Source organism: Gallinula chloropus (genome assembly GCF_964237585.1).
Source record: "Gallinula chloropus genome assembly, chromosome: 1".
Lineage (NCBI taxonomy): Eukaryota > Metazoa > Chordata > Aves > Gruiformes > Rallidae > Gallinula > Gallinula chloropus.
Window position 1 is genome coordinate 192532701 of NC_140085.1, and position 12122 is coordinate 192544822.

The 12122-nt window shown below is 42.6% G+C and overlaps 1 protein-coding gene across 3 annotated transcripts in view; it reads right to left on the reverse strand.

Moving 5' to 3' along the window:
* Positions 1-12122, reverse strand: part of TENM4 (teneurin transmembrane protein 4) — a gene marked incomplete at its 3' end in the record, with an annotated part of 366880 nt that overhangs the window by 44822 nt on the left and 309936 nt on the right. For all 3 annotated transcript variants that reach the window (XM_084264045.1, XM_084264044.1, XM_084264043.1), the window contains 2 exons: positions 10555-10787; positions 1479-1633 (listed from right to left, as the gene is read on the reverse strand). In XM_084264045.1, coding sequence (XP_084120171.1) covers positions 1479-1633; positions 10555-10787 — 388 coding nt within the window. The remainder of the gene's footprint in view (positions 1-1478; positions 1634-10554; positions 10788-12122) is intronic.

Consider the following 12122-nt stretch of genomic DNA (forward strand, 5'->3'; position numbering starts at 1 on the left):
AGACTCCAATCAGTATTTCCTAGATGTTAATTTGATTCAGGTCTAAAACTGTGCTGGGTCAAATTAGGATGAAGAGGAAGCAAAGAAAGAAAAACCACACGGTTAGCTAAGTTGTTATAACAGAGCATGGCATATAGCCCTGCTGCTGCCTGCTCTTCTTGGTTTAAAGCAACTAATTTCTTGAGAAATATGCCTAATGAAAGTTGCTTTCCCAGGAATCTGTGTCTCCCAGTTGATCGGAAGCTCTGAAAGACGTCTCTTCTGTGGCTGGGATGGAAATAGTGAGGCCAGTAGGACCAGGGCAGGGATTGTCCCCCTGTACTGGGCACTGGTGAGGATGCACTTCAAGTGCTGGGTTCGGGTTTGGACTTCTCACTACAAGGACATTCAGGAGCTGTAGGGTTTCCAAAGAAGGACAACAAAGCAGGTGAAAGGTCTGGACCATAAGTCTGATGAGCTGCATCTGAAGGAACTGGGGTTGTTTAGCCTGGAGAAGAGGAGCCTGAGGGGAGACCTTATTGCTCTCTAAAGAAACCTCAAAGGAGGGTGTAGCCAGGTGGGTGTTGGTCTCTTTCCAAGTAACAAGCAATAGGATGGGATGAAATGGCCTCAAGTTGTACCAGGATAGATTGGAAAAATTTCTTCACCAAAAGGGTTGTCAGGAATTGGAACAGACTGCCCAGGGAAGTGGAGATTTTTAAAGACACATAGATGTGGTGCTTAGGGACATGGTCTAGCAGTGGCCATTGCAGTGCTGGGTTAATGGTTGGACTCAATGATCTTAAGGGTCTTTTCCAACCAAAATGATTCTATCTTTAAAATCTCTCTCCCCAGCTCTCCTCAGAGATCTCTGAGTTAAGTAGGTTAGGTCTTTTCTTCAGTCTTTGTAAGACCTTTATTTTTGCCCCAGTCATTTTCATATGATAAAATACAGAATGACAGAATTACTAGGTTGGAAAAGACCTTTGAGATCATCAAGTCCAACCATACCTATCCTCTACTAAACCATATTCCTATGCACTTCATTTACCTGTTTTTTAAATACATCCAGGTATTTAATACCCCCTCCCTGAGCAGCCTATTCCAGTGCCTGATAACCCTTTTGGAGAAGAATTTTTTCCTAACATCTGATCTGACCCTGCCCTGGTGCCTTTCCACTTGTCCTATCTCCTATCACCTGGCTGAAGAGACCATCACCTACCTCTCTAAACCCCCATTTCAGGTAACTGCAGGCAGTGATAAGGTCTCCCCCCAGCCTCCCCTTCTCCAGACTAAACACCTGCAGTTTCCTCAGCCACTCCTCGTAAGGTTTGCTCTCCAGCCCCTTCACCAGCCTGGTTGCCCAGGACCTCAATGTCCTTCTTGTAGAGATGTAATTCTCCTTCAGCCCTTACCTCTGTCAAACCTAGGGAGGCATGCAGATAGAGTGAAGGCATAGGCTTCTATTCTGTAGAAATCCAACCAAAATATTGTCTTACCTGAGAAATATCCATGACAGAGTCACAGCTGAGAGGACGAGCAGATGTCAAGTCATTGGACCCCAGCACAGTTGAAATGATCCCATTCTGGTCAATCCGCCTGATCATAGTGCCATCTACAAAGTAAATCAGCCCAAACTTGTCCACGGTGATGCCTGAGGAGGGAAAAAGCAATACAGTGAGAAGTAGTGTAAACCTGATAATTGCGAGATGAATAGAAGACAGTATCTGGTTTGACACTCATGAAAGACTAAGACCACTGTTTGGTTGGGAACAATATATTTATGGCATTCAAAAGGGATGAGATGAGAGTGGGACATGTGGAGTCCTGGTTATCAGGAGCTTGAGTTGGCACCATTCCATGGAAAGCACTTCCAACTGGCACGCGATGGAGCTTAGAAATCCCTGCTCACTTCTGGAGAAGGTCATGGCATTCTGTGAACTGCCAAAAGGAAAAGGTTTTCTGATAGCTACAGGTCTTGCATGTTCATAAACATGGTGTTACTGCTCACAGTATGAATACTAAGCCATGCACATGAAAGTGTTACACTGGTGAATCTTTCAGAGACGGTGATGAAAGAGGATGTGAATGATCCATTGGGTCAATCAAATAGATAAATGTGGAAGGTTGTTTTTTTTTTTTCTTGGATAATCCTACTAATCTATCATAATCTAGTAATTTATAGTATTTAATCTGTTTCTGAACTCTGCTAGGTGATTCATTTCATTGTCCAAACCTCCTTTGTCGATGTACTCCCATCAGTGGATTTGAGGTCTGCTGACAACAGTTGCAGATGGCAGATTCTCCTTCCCTCACCTGCAGATACGTGCCACTTCACTCCCCCCTAAGCATCATTTCTCAAGCATTTGTTATATTAGCACAAACTCCTTTAATCCTCTTTATCCCTGGCTAGCTATACTCCATACCTTCCTTCAGAGGATTTCATAGTGCTTTACATTTAATAATTAGACCTCATAGTGGTCGGTGACTGTGATCATCCTAATTTTATATATCAGGAAAATAACAGATAAAGCAATTTTCACAAGGTCACAGAGAAAGTCCATGACTAAGGCAGGAATAGGAAGTTAAGGGCCCCATTCACCTCTCTTTTACGCTAGTATAAATTAAAAATAACTCCTCAGATACTAATAGAATCATCCATCTCATCTACACTACAGTGGCAGAATGCTACTCAGCATAATGTTTGAGTGTCTTAAAGACTCTAAAAGAACCTAAAGGAGCAGGAAAAGAATGGAGAAGCCTGCAACACCCTTTTCTATGCAAGTGAAAATTCTGCTTGGAACACATGAATCTGCGAATATTAGGATCTGCCTGCTTGCTCTCTATCGCTAGCAGGGAAGCAATCACTTGGCAAGAAGCAGACATCTGCACTGTGCATCCAAGCAAGTATCTGGAGCTTTTCCAATCAGTGGAGAGAAATATCTGCTTCTGGGGTGCAATTCATATCACCCTAAAGCAGATACCCATGCGAGCTGATATGAATCCTGCTAGAAACACCTTTTTCTGCCCTTTGACTATAAAAAGAGACTACAGCAAATATCTCCGAAGGAAACATTTATACTGTAGACGGATTAAATTAGTGAGATGAGTCCTCACTATCATGTTTTTTTTGGCTGTCATCACAGTGACAGAATCTACGGAAAATCTGTTTCAGATAGAAAGCTTTTGAAAAAGTTTCTGAGAAGAGATCAGGTCTTATGTTTCTCCAAAATGCTGTTTTACAGCCAGACCCCCTTGTTTCAAACATTTACCCTCAGTCTTCATCCACTGTGAGCTATGCTGTGAAGTACAGATGCAGCAGCTCACAGATCAGAAATGTTAGATTTTTCATGTAGCAAGGACTAATCCCCTGATTGCTTTGGCAATTAAAATCATAACCTTCAGCCAGCACTGTAGCTATTGCATGGGCTGGAAGCCATAGACGTGGATGATACGCAGAAAAAACACGTATTTGGTCATACAGAACTCCACAGAAAGTAATCTAGCCTGCAAGCAATGGCAGGAAAACCTCAGGACTAAGTCAGTGTTTGAGACAAAGAATGAACTTCTTGGTTGAGCCCAGTTCAAGGTGTGTGTGTGTGGGGGGCAGGATTCAGATAGGATTGCAAACTGTGGATTCAAAGTCATTTAGGAGTCAGGGAACCGCTGTTTCAGACCACTGAGTTGAGTGGGAGCTATACATTTTTGCCAGGAGGTAAACCCAGGATTTTCCTTAGTTCTTTGCAGCATCTCCCTGTCTGAAGGGCATCACTTTGACCTGGATTGGGTATCTGGCCATCAGTGAGGTTTCAGAACAGCCTCTAGGGCAGAGAGGGAAAAAAAATTACTTGCTGCGTTTATGATGAAGTTCATTAATTTTGGAGGAGATTATATGACAGGATTGCTGAGATAATGGATGACAGGACTAAATGACCCACAAGATTGCTTCTAGTCCTACATTCCGGTACCTGTGTTTAATTCATGCCAAGACAGGACTGATCTTCACGGGACCACGAAACAAGGACCTTGAAGAGGTCTGTTGTACATTTAAATGCTGTGGGAGATGCTGCAGCAGTGGTGGCCATTAATTCCTGCTATACAATATGAACACATCAATTGTATCTTAGCGCTTTGTCAAAAGCTGTGAGGGGATCTGGCGGTATGAGCATCAACACCTCACTGGCATCCGTGGCTCTCTGGAAGTTGTCTTCACCTGCCATGAGATCTGTCAGCACTGTGTCCTAGTTGGTGCTCTGCTCAATGAATCACGAAGGATACTGGCACATGTCACCTCTCACTGGTGCCTGCTGTTGAAGGTTACCGTTCCTCTAATTATTTTCCCTACCAAACAGCAAGTTCTTTAGTGTTTGTTGGTGTTTGCTTGACAACCAGGAATACAGTTGAGCTTTTTAGGCAATATGGCAGGCATGCTTTTTTGGAAGAGGCATGATAGAAGGTCTAGTTGATCTTAATTGGCTTTTGTCAAACACAAGAGGCTCTTACCCATTCTTAGGTTCACAACGAGTATTTCTCAGGGCACCTGTCCATTACTCTGTGTGACAGGCCAAAAGCCAGTGAAGGGTGGCAGGCTGGATAATGTGATTTTAAATGAGGCAGAATTCTCTCTCTTAGCTAGTTCCATATGTATTGGATTGGAGTTATCAGCAGCATGTGCTGACAGTTGCTCACGGTGTTCAGTGCTGAGGTCTGATGGCTGCTCTGATTAACCAGTTACAGTAATAATAACCTGTAAGTACTTTGGCTCTCCAGCCAGCTCTGATCAGTTGATAGAGCACAACTTTATTTTTCATTCCAGCTTAGACAAAGAGCTTGCATGCCCGAATAAGTTGAAGTGGGATATCAAAGTTTACCACTTATCATCCTGCTCCAGGGCAATGGCATATGCATGTGTCCCTATCACAGAGCACTTCTCTGCTTATCCCTCTTTCACAGAGGCTAAGCAATCTCAATTGCCTTGCATTTCCTAGGATGTTCTGCAGGGTAACAGAATTTTCAGTCTTTCAAAGCCCTAAATTCCCATTTGGAAATGCCAAAGTCATGAATTCCCATTTGCACGTGCCCCTCACACAGCAACTGCTCCAATCCCATCCTGACTTCAGCTCATTGTCTCAGAATTCAAATCTAATTATGAAAAGGAGACCCACTCTCCCACAAAGTGTCTCTGGACAGATGACTTCTCCAGAGAGGGAAAGCAGCACCTCACAGTTTCTTTGCAGCAGGCTGTAGAGGTTGGATTGGACCTTTCTGTCTTTCTGACAATGGCACAGGTCCAATGCTGGGATCTGGCTCCTGCAAATGGGCACAGAAACGGGTAATTCGCATGTTACGCATGTAAAGCCAGAGGCCTTGGCTTGCTGTGGCAGAAGGCTCCACTCATGTTTCCATAGGAACATAAGGGAATTAAAGATTTTCTGCATACAGCTCGAGGTTCAATCTCACAGCTACTGAGAGAAAACATCTGTTGCCACTACCCAGGTAGCATTGTAGATCCAAACTTTAAGCTCTGAGATATGAAATCCACACGTTATGAAAACGTGCTGGATCCCCTTGGGTAGTCCAGCACCCCATAAGGATCTAGGGCTTGTGGCACCACATGCATCACACCAGTGAGTTGTGCCAATAGAAAGTGGTGACACGATGACGTTTTCCTGAGATGTCAGGACCTTGTAGTGTGAGAAGGTGATGTTATGCTGCAAATAGCTACTGGGGCACATTATGTTTTTTCTAGAAGATGAGCCACTAAAAGTGATAGCACTGCACATGTAGGTCTACTTAGAAAAAGAAAAAAGAGGTAAAAACTCTTTTAAGTAAAAAAAAAAACCCTAGGTGCTAAAGGAATCCAAATTTGGAGCTTTCTTGTCTGGCTCAATGCTGAATGACTGAGTGATAAAATGGCAGATGAAAATCAATGTCAATAAGTACAGAGGAATTCACAGGGGAAGGAGTAAGCCTAACTACCCATATGCAATGACAAGCTGTAAAATAGCTCACAGGATAAAAGATTTTGGAATTCCTGTGAAAAGTTTTCTGCAAAGATCAGCTTTGTGCTCTGCAGTACTCAAGGAGGGACCTAGAAAACAGGAATGGATTAGGAAAGGTACAGAGAGAACAGAAATCAGTGTTCTGGCCTCAAAAACACCACAATTTTTCATGATGTAGCTAAACAAATCATGGAAATTATTAGCACAGGATGTATGGAGAAACAAAACTAGGTGTTCAGGGAGGTTTCTAGACCAACAGATGACGGCATCTAAGCTCAGGTCCAGATGCAACCTCTTCAGAAAGTGCCCCAAATGTCAGTGACTAGAGTCTGGAGTGTTAGCACCAGTGTTAGACCACTCTATCATTGCCCCTTTCCCTATGTTTTTTTTCTGGCCACATGGACGGACAGGATATTTTGTTCAGTCAGTTTCTGGTCTTTTCTGTAGTGGTCCATACATTATTATTTGACAATAAAAATGGCAACAGATTGTGGAAGGTTGATTTTCTTCTTCTGCTGAACTCATGAACACTTGGTGAACAACTGAGATTTTGTTTACACATTCAGCAGGACACAGTGAAGGAAGCAATCTGTCCCCAAATTAATTACTTCATTTTTGCATAGCTTTGGTGGTGCTGAATGAATGAGATGCCCCCTCCCCCCATGCCCCTTCTGAAACCTTCTTGCTATTGTGTCAGACTTGTCACTGCAATTTCTTTTAATTGCAGGCTCCTTGGTAATTTCTCTGCCACAACATTTTACTGAGGAGAACCACTGGTGAGTACTCACATGAAAACAAATGCTCTGACAAGCTGGAGTTTTAATTTTTCTTTAGATTGCTTGTAGAAGAGGATCGTTATTAGCAGATGATAATTAGAGAGTGGTAACACTCTAATTTGCAAGGATATATTGAAATTCATTAGCATCTGAAAGCTTTGCTGTGCTTTGTGGCAAATGAATTGGAAGTATCAGACTGGTTCCTAATAGCTGTGATAAATACCCTGACCAAACAACTGCCACCACTGTCACAACTGTTGATTTACCTGTCCTCTATTTGTATAGCCTATGGTTATGAGAGAAGCCAAAGGAGGAAGGGTCAAATTAATGGGGTGGTTTTTATCCCTCCTAATGTCTTCTCTAAGCTCATCTAAGATCACCCCTCATCTGTTCTGTCTCCTTCAATGGAGACAGAAAAGAACCTCTATCCAGAAGGTATTTCAGAGAAATGTATTGATAGGACAAAAGATAATGGTTTTGAACTGAAATAGGGTAGATTTAGATACAAACATATAAGGAAAGGTTGGGTTTTTTGTGACAAGGGTGGTGAGACCTTGGCACAGGGTGCCCAGAGAAGCTGTGGATGCCCCTGGATCACTGGCAGTGTTCAAAGCCAGGTTGGATGGGGCTTTGGGTAGCCATGGCAGTGTGTTGAAACTAAATGGTGTTTAATGGTTTCTTCCAACCAAAACCATCCTGTCATTCTACGATGCAACGAAATTATCCACTCTGAACTCATGAGAAGTGAAGTGATCAAAATTGTGGGGAAAAGGCTGCTATGCAGAAAGTGGAGAACCATTCTAAATGGTGTTAGCTGGGGTGGGGACCCCATCCTTCAGTCTGTCATCTCCAGGATCATCATTCCCAGAACCAAATGTGGTTCATCCTATCTTGGACACATATGCTGACATAGAACAAATTACTTTCAGGGTACCTATTTCTTTCCATTGAGTTGAAAAAATTTATTTAGACTAGGTGCTAAGATACTAAAGGTTGATGCAAACATGTATGTTGATACCTAATGACTGATTCTCCATTTTTCATCTGGCAGGACTGTACTCCCTGTGTATTTTCCAGCAAAGTGCAAATATTAGCGAACTAAGAGATGATGAAAGTGAAGAGAAGACCTTGTTTCCTTACAATTTCTGAACGAGTGCAAAGATGCCCTTAAAATATATGAATTCTACTTTTCATGAAGCAATTATCTTGTATTAAAACAAAACAAAACAAACCACCCAAAAAAACCACTTTGGCCTTAAAATGTAGAGTCCCATGAAGAGTGGTGATTGCTGAAGAACTGAACATTCCCAGTCCTTCCCTGGCCAGCTGATTTCTCTATAGCTACAAAATTATTCTCTAATTTCCTCTCATCTTTCACTTATCTATTCCCCTGCCAAGACAGGGAAGCAGCAGGTGACCCAAGGACTACCAGTTACCTGTACAATACATAATTTTTATTTTGAACCATTATGAAATGCAACCACATGAAGGAAGAGCACTTTCTGCATATTTTTCTGCTAGGATGAACTTCTGTGAAGGTATAAACTATACTGACATAACACCATCAGTGTGAGTTTTCACTCTTAATCATTTATTGAGGTGAATGGGGAGCGAGTCACACCTGCCAAAGCCACTGTCTCAGCAGACTTTGCCAACTCAGGCTAGAACTGGATCAGGGAACACCGTTTACGAACTTTCCACTGGCAGTGTGGACTTTCTGGATTATTATTTTCTTGTTGCCCTTTTACTTCATGTCATTTCTTCTTTCACCCTCAATTTACTTCTGTTTTGTGAAATTTCAGAGCTGTGAGGAATGAATGCATGTGCTTTGCCGTTATATGATTGAGGTGGAAGAATGGCCTCTTGAGAGGTTGAATTGCCGACAAGAAGGATTTCAGTGCTGAAAGCTTTGAACTCCAGAGCTCTGTTTCCCACAGCAAAGCAGAAACATAAGTCATCTAAAGTTTGCAACATCCACCCATGTAGGGACGTGAATAACATTCCTCTCATCTTGTACAAGGCAGAATGGAAGTCCAACAAAAGTTGAGGGTTTATTTTTTTTGTTTTTGCACTGGTTGAACACACAAAGTAGTGCAGAGAATTGAATTATAGATTTCTGGATTCCCTGATCTCATGACTCATCTGCTGGACTGTCTGAATCTCTCTGCCCAAGTCACTTAATTTTCTTTTCACTCAGCCCTCTCATTTCAGTGAAACAATCTCTACCCTGCAACCTGACCACGGGTAGCTGTTGCCTTTCTGTATCTTTGCCTCTGGCAATACTTTATCCCAATATAATGGTCACCTCATGGGACTCTGGAGTGACTGGAAACCATGCTGGGCCCTTTGAATATTACGAAGGTAGCAGTTTGGCTTTCAGTGCTTTTTGGCAAAAAAAAGGTCTCCCAAGGTATATTTTTCTGCATCCTACCAGGAAAGAACTGGCTGTCATGTAACAACCAAAAAAAAAATCCAAAGATCTGACACAAAAGGTCACTAAATCAGTTTGGGTTTCTTGGTTTCGGTAACAATTATGTCATCTCTACATCACGAAAAAGTAAATTCCTGAGAAGTTGAGCCAAGGAGAGAAACAGCAGCTCAGCTGTCTTCATCTTGCCTGGTCTTTGTGAAATAATGTGTTAAACGATCCCCAGGTTTTGCTGAGCATTTGCTTTACAAAGAGGTTGGGATTGGCTTGGAAATTGCCCTGGTGAGTAGGGAGAGAGCTACCACTCCCAGGTGTAAGGAAAAAGGAAACCTGCACCACACTGATGACAGAGTCACGACTCTATAAACAACTCCTTGCAATGCTAACACACAACAGGCAAAAAAAGCCACATTTCTAAAAGCATTCCTGCATGGGCATCCTTCTCACCCCTCTTCACAAACACTGCACAAAAAGCGTATGCCAACAATGTCTTCTACCTCATTTCTATATCCTCCATGTGGTTGTTGTTTGGTTTTTTATTTTCCAAGGAGCTGTGGACAGCTGGGAGGAGCGACATCCTCCATATGCAGCACTTGTTACCTTGAGACTGCCAGACTGAAGTCTTGGCTACGCATAGGACTGCATATGTTTGGCTAAACCTAGTTTGAACAATTTAGTTCACAGACATGAATGCTGTGGTGCTTTTAGTCTGATTTGACTGTGCCTTTACCACTTTTAAGTAAGATAATCAGGAACCAGGTGTTCCTGATTATCACACTGAATTACACCATTCCCATATTGAAATATGTATCCACCCTACTGTAGCTGAATGCCATGATATGCAACATCAATACATAAACCTCAATATATGTATCTCTGAGCTGTGTGCTGGTGTTGTTGCTATTTTATATATAACAATGCTTACAAAGCTTTCAAAATTTTTTAATGCCAAGAAAGTGTCAGTGAACTGAACATAAGTGAATCCAGTCCAGATTGGGAAGGACCAAACACTGTTGTTTGGTAAGGAGGAGTAGTGGCTAAGTGCATATAAAATTGATGGGTGGATTTATTCGATTGCCCTTTGGATGTGTGCCCATCACTGCATCCCTCTGGTTTTGCACTCCTCCCAACCAACTCCATAAGAACAACCAGAACTGGCTGAGGGTAAGACATACCCACTTATTCCCAGAGGCAAGCCTTTAGGGTGTGTTTGTGGGTTGACTAGGGAAGGCGTGTAAAATCCATGGGCATTTTCTGAACTGGAGAGGAGAACAGTCTCCAGCACGACTAAACAAGCCCCTTTAAAAAAATAGAAAAACCCAAACCCAACAACCCTTTAAAAAAGCCCGTGGAGAAGAAGCAGTCTCACCCCTGGGATTTGTAAGGGTAGCATCAGTGCCTTTGCCTCCATCTCCGCAGCGGGTATCATCAAACGGGAGGCACTGATCCCCAGTTCCAGCCAAGACCTCTGAATTCTTCACAATGTCTTTCACTGATGTGGTTGACTTGATTTTATAGATACGTCGGCTGTTGGTGTCGGAGAGGTAGATGGAGCCGGTGATTGGATCTGTGGTCAAGTAATACTTATGAGCTGGGCTGTGGCTGAAAAACAAGGGTATGATGTTATTATATTTTTTTGGATGATTTGTTTCCTTAAGTCAACAGGCAATGCAAGCACTTTAGAGAATAAAAATGCGCAGGGCAGACAGACTGGGAAAGTGAAGCGGTGCTGCATTTGACAACGTTAGTACACGGTGTGTTACAGCACAGGATCCTGAGCTATATGCTACCAGTCACTGTGCCCGAGGTGCTCTCTGGCATGAAGGGCAGCTATTGAAGGAAATGACTTGCTGGCCTAAGCCAAAATGATACCAGGAACTACTATAGGTTGAGTCCCAGTGCCTGAGTTGGCTTAATTTACTTAATATCGACATAGTCTTGAAACCGGTGTTAGTGCAGTGCCAGAGGGTGAGGGGGAAGCACGGTACACTAGAGGCAGAGAACAAAGCAAAAAAATAAAATTAAAAATCTGCCCTCCCAAGAAAGACACCAATACAAAAACCCAAAAGCAGACGCCCAAGTATAAAGCACTTGAAGACAGACTCTTCAAGATCACCGCATCAAGGCTTATCTTTGCTCCAGCAGAGACTCCTAAGAGTCCTGTCATCGGGGAGATCTGGGGAAGTCCTGCAATGAATTCAGCTGGGCCCCAATGAAGAGAGAAACAAAATTGTCCTTGGAGTGCCACATTTTGCCCTAAGTGAAACTTGAACTAGGAGGAGGGCTGAGGAACCTGAACATCAGTTAAACCCCGTTCCCTCACTGCTTCCTTGAAAACGAGAAAGGCTGCCTGAGAGCACAGGGTGAGCAGACAGAAAGAGGACATTTTTAGCTCCACAGCTACAACACTAAATGAGCCCGAGACTGAAGCATCTGGTTTATGGAAAGCATTCCATGGGACTGGACAGAAAAAAACCCAACCAGATGAGTTTTGACACAATTTTTTAAAAAAATTGTGTTTCAAGGGTTCTATGTATCATTTAATACAGTTACTAAATCTATTGCCTTCTTTTATTAATATTAAGTGTTGCTACTAGTGTGCATTGAGCTGCATCTCTTCTAAGCCTGAAACCAACAGATTAAAATTCTAACACTTAATGCCTAAACACAGGTCTCTCTCCTTCTAAAAAAGGCTAAGTGGGAAGTAGAACAAGTCTAAGTCTAAAAAAGTCTCTACTTTTCTCCAGAACATGTTCAAGCTGTCCAAACTCATCAGGTCCCAAGAATTTGTAACAAATGCATAGGCCATAGCTCACAATTTTGCACTTGGTGGAATTGTTCCAGGAGAAGCTGGTTAGAAACTTGAGTGTCTATCACAGTTGACTCTATCCCTCATAATAAGAAATTTCCTCTCTCCTTCAACCTTTATGTTAGGAA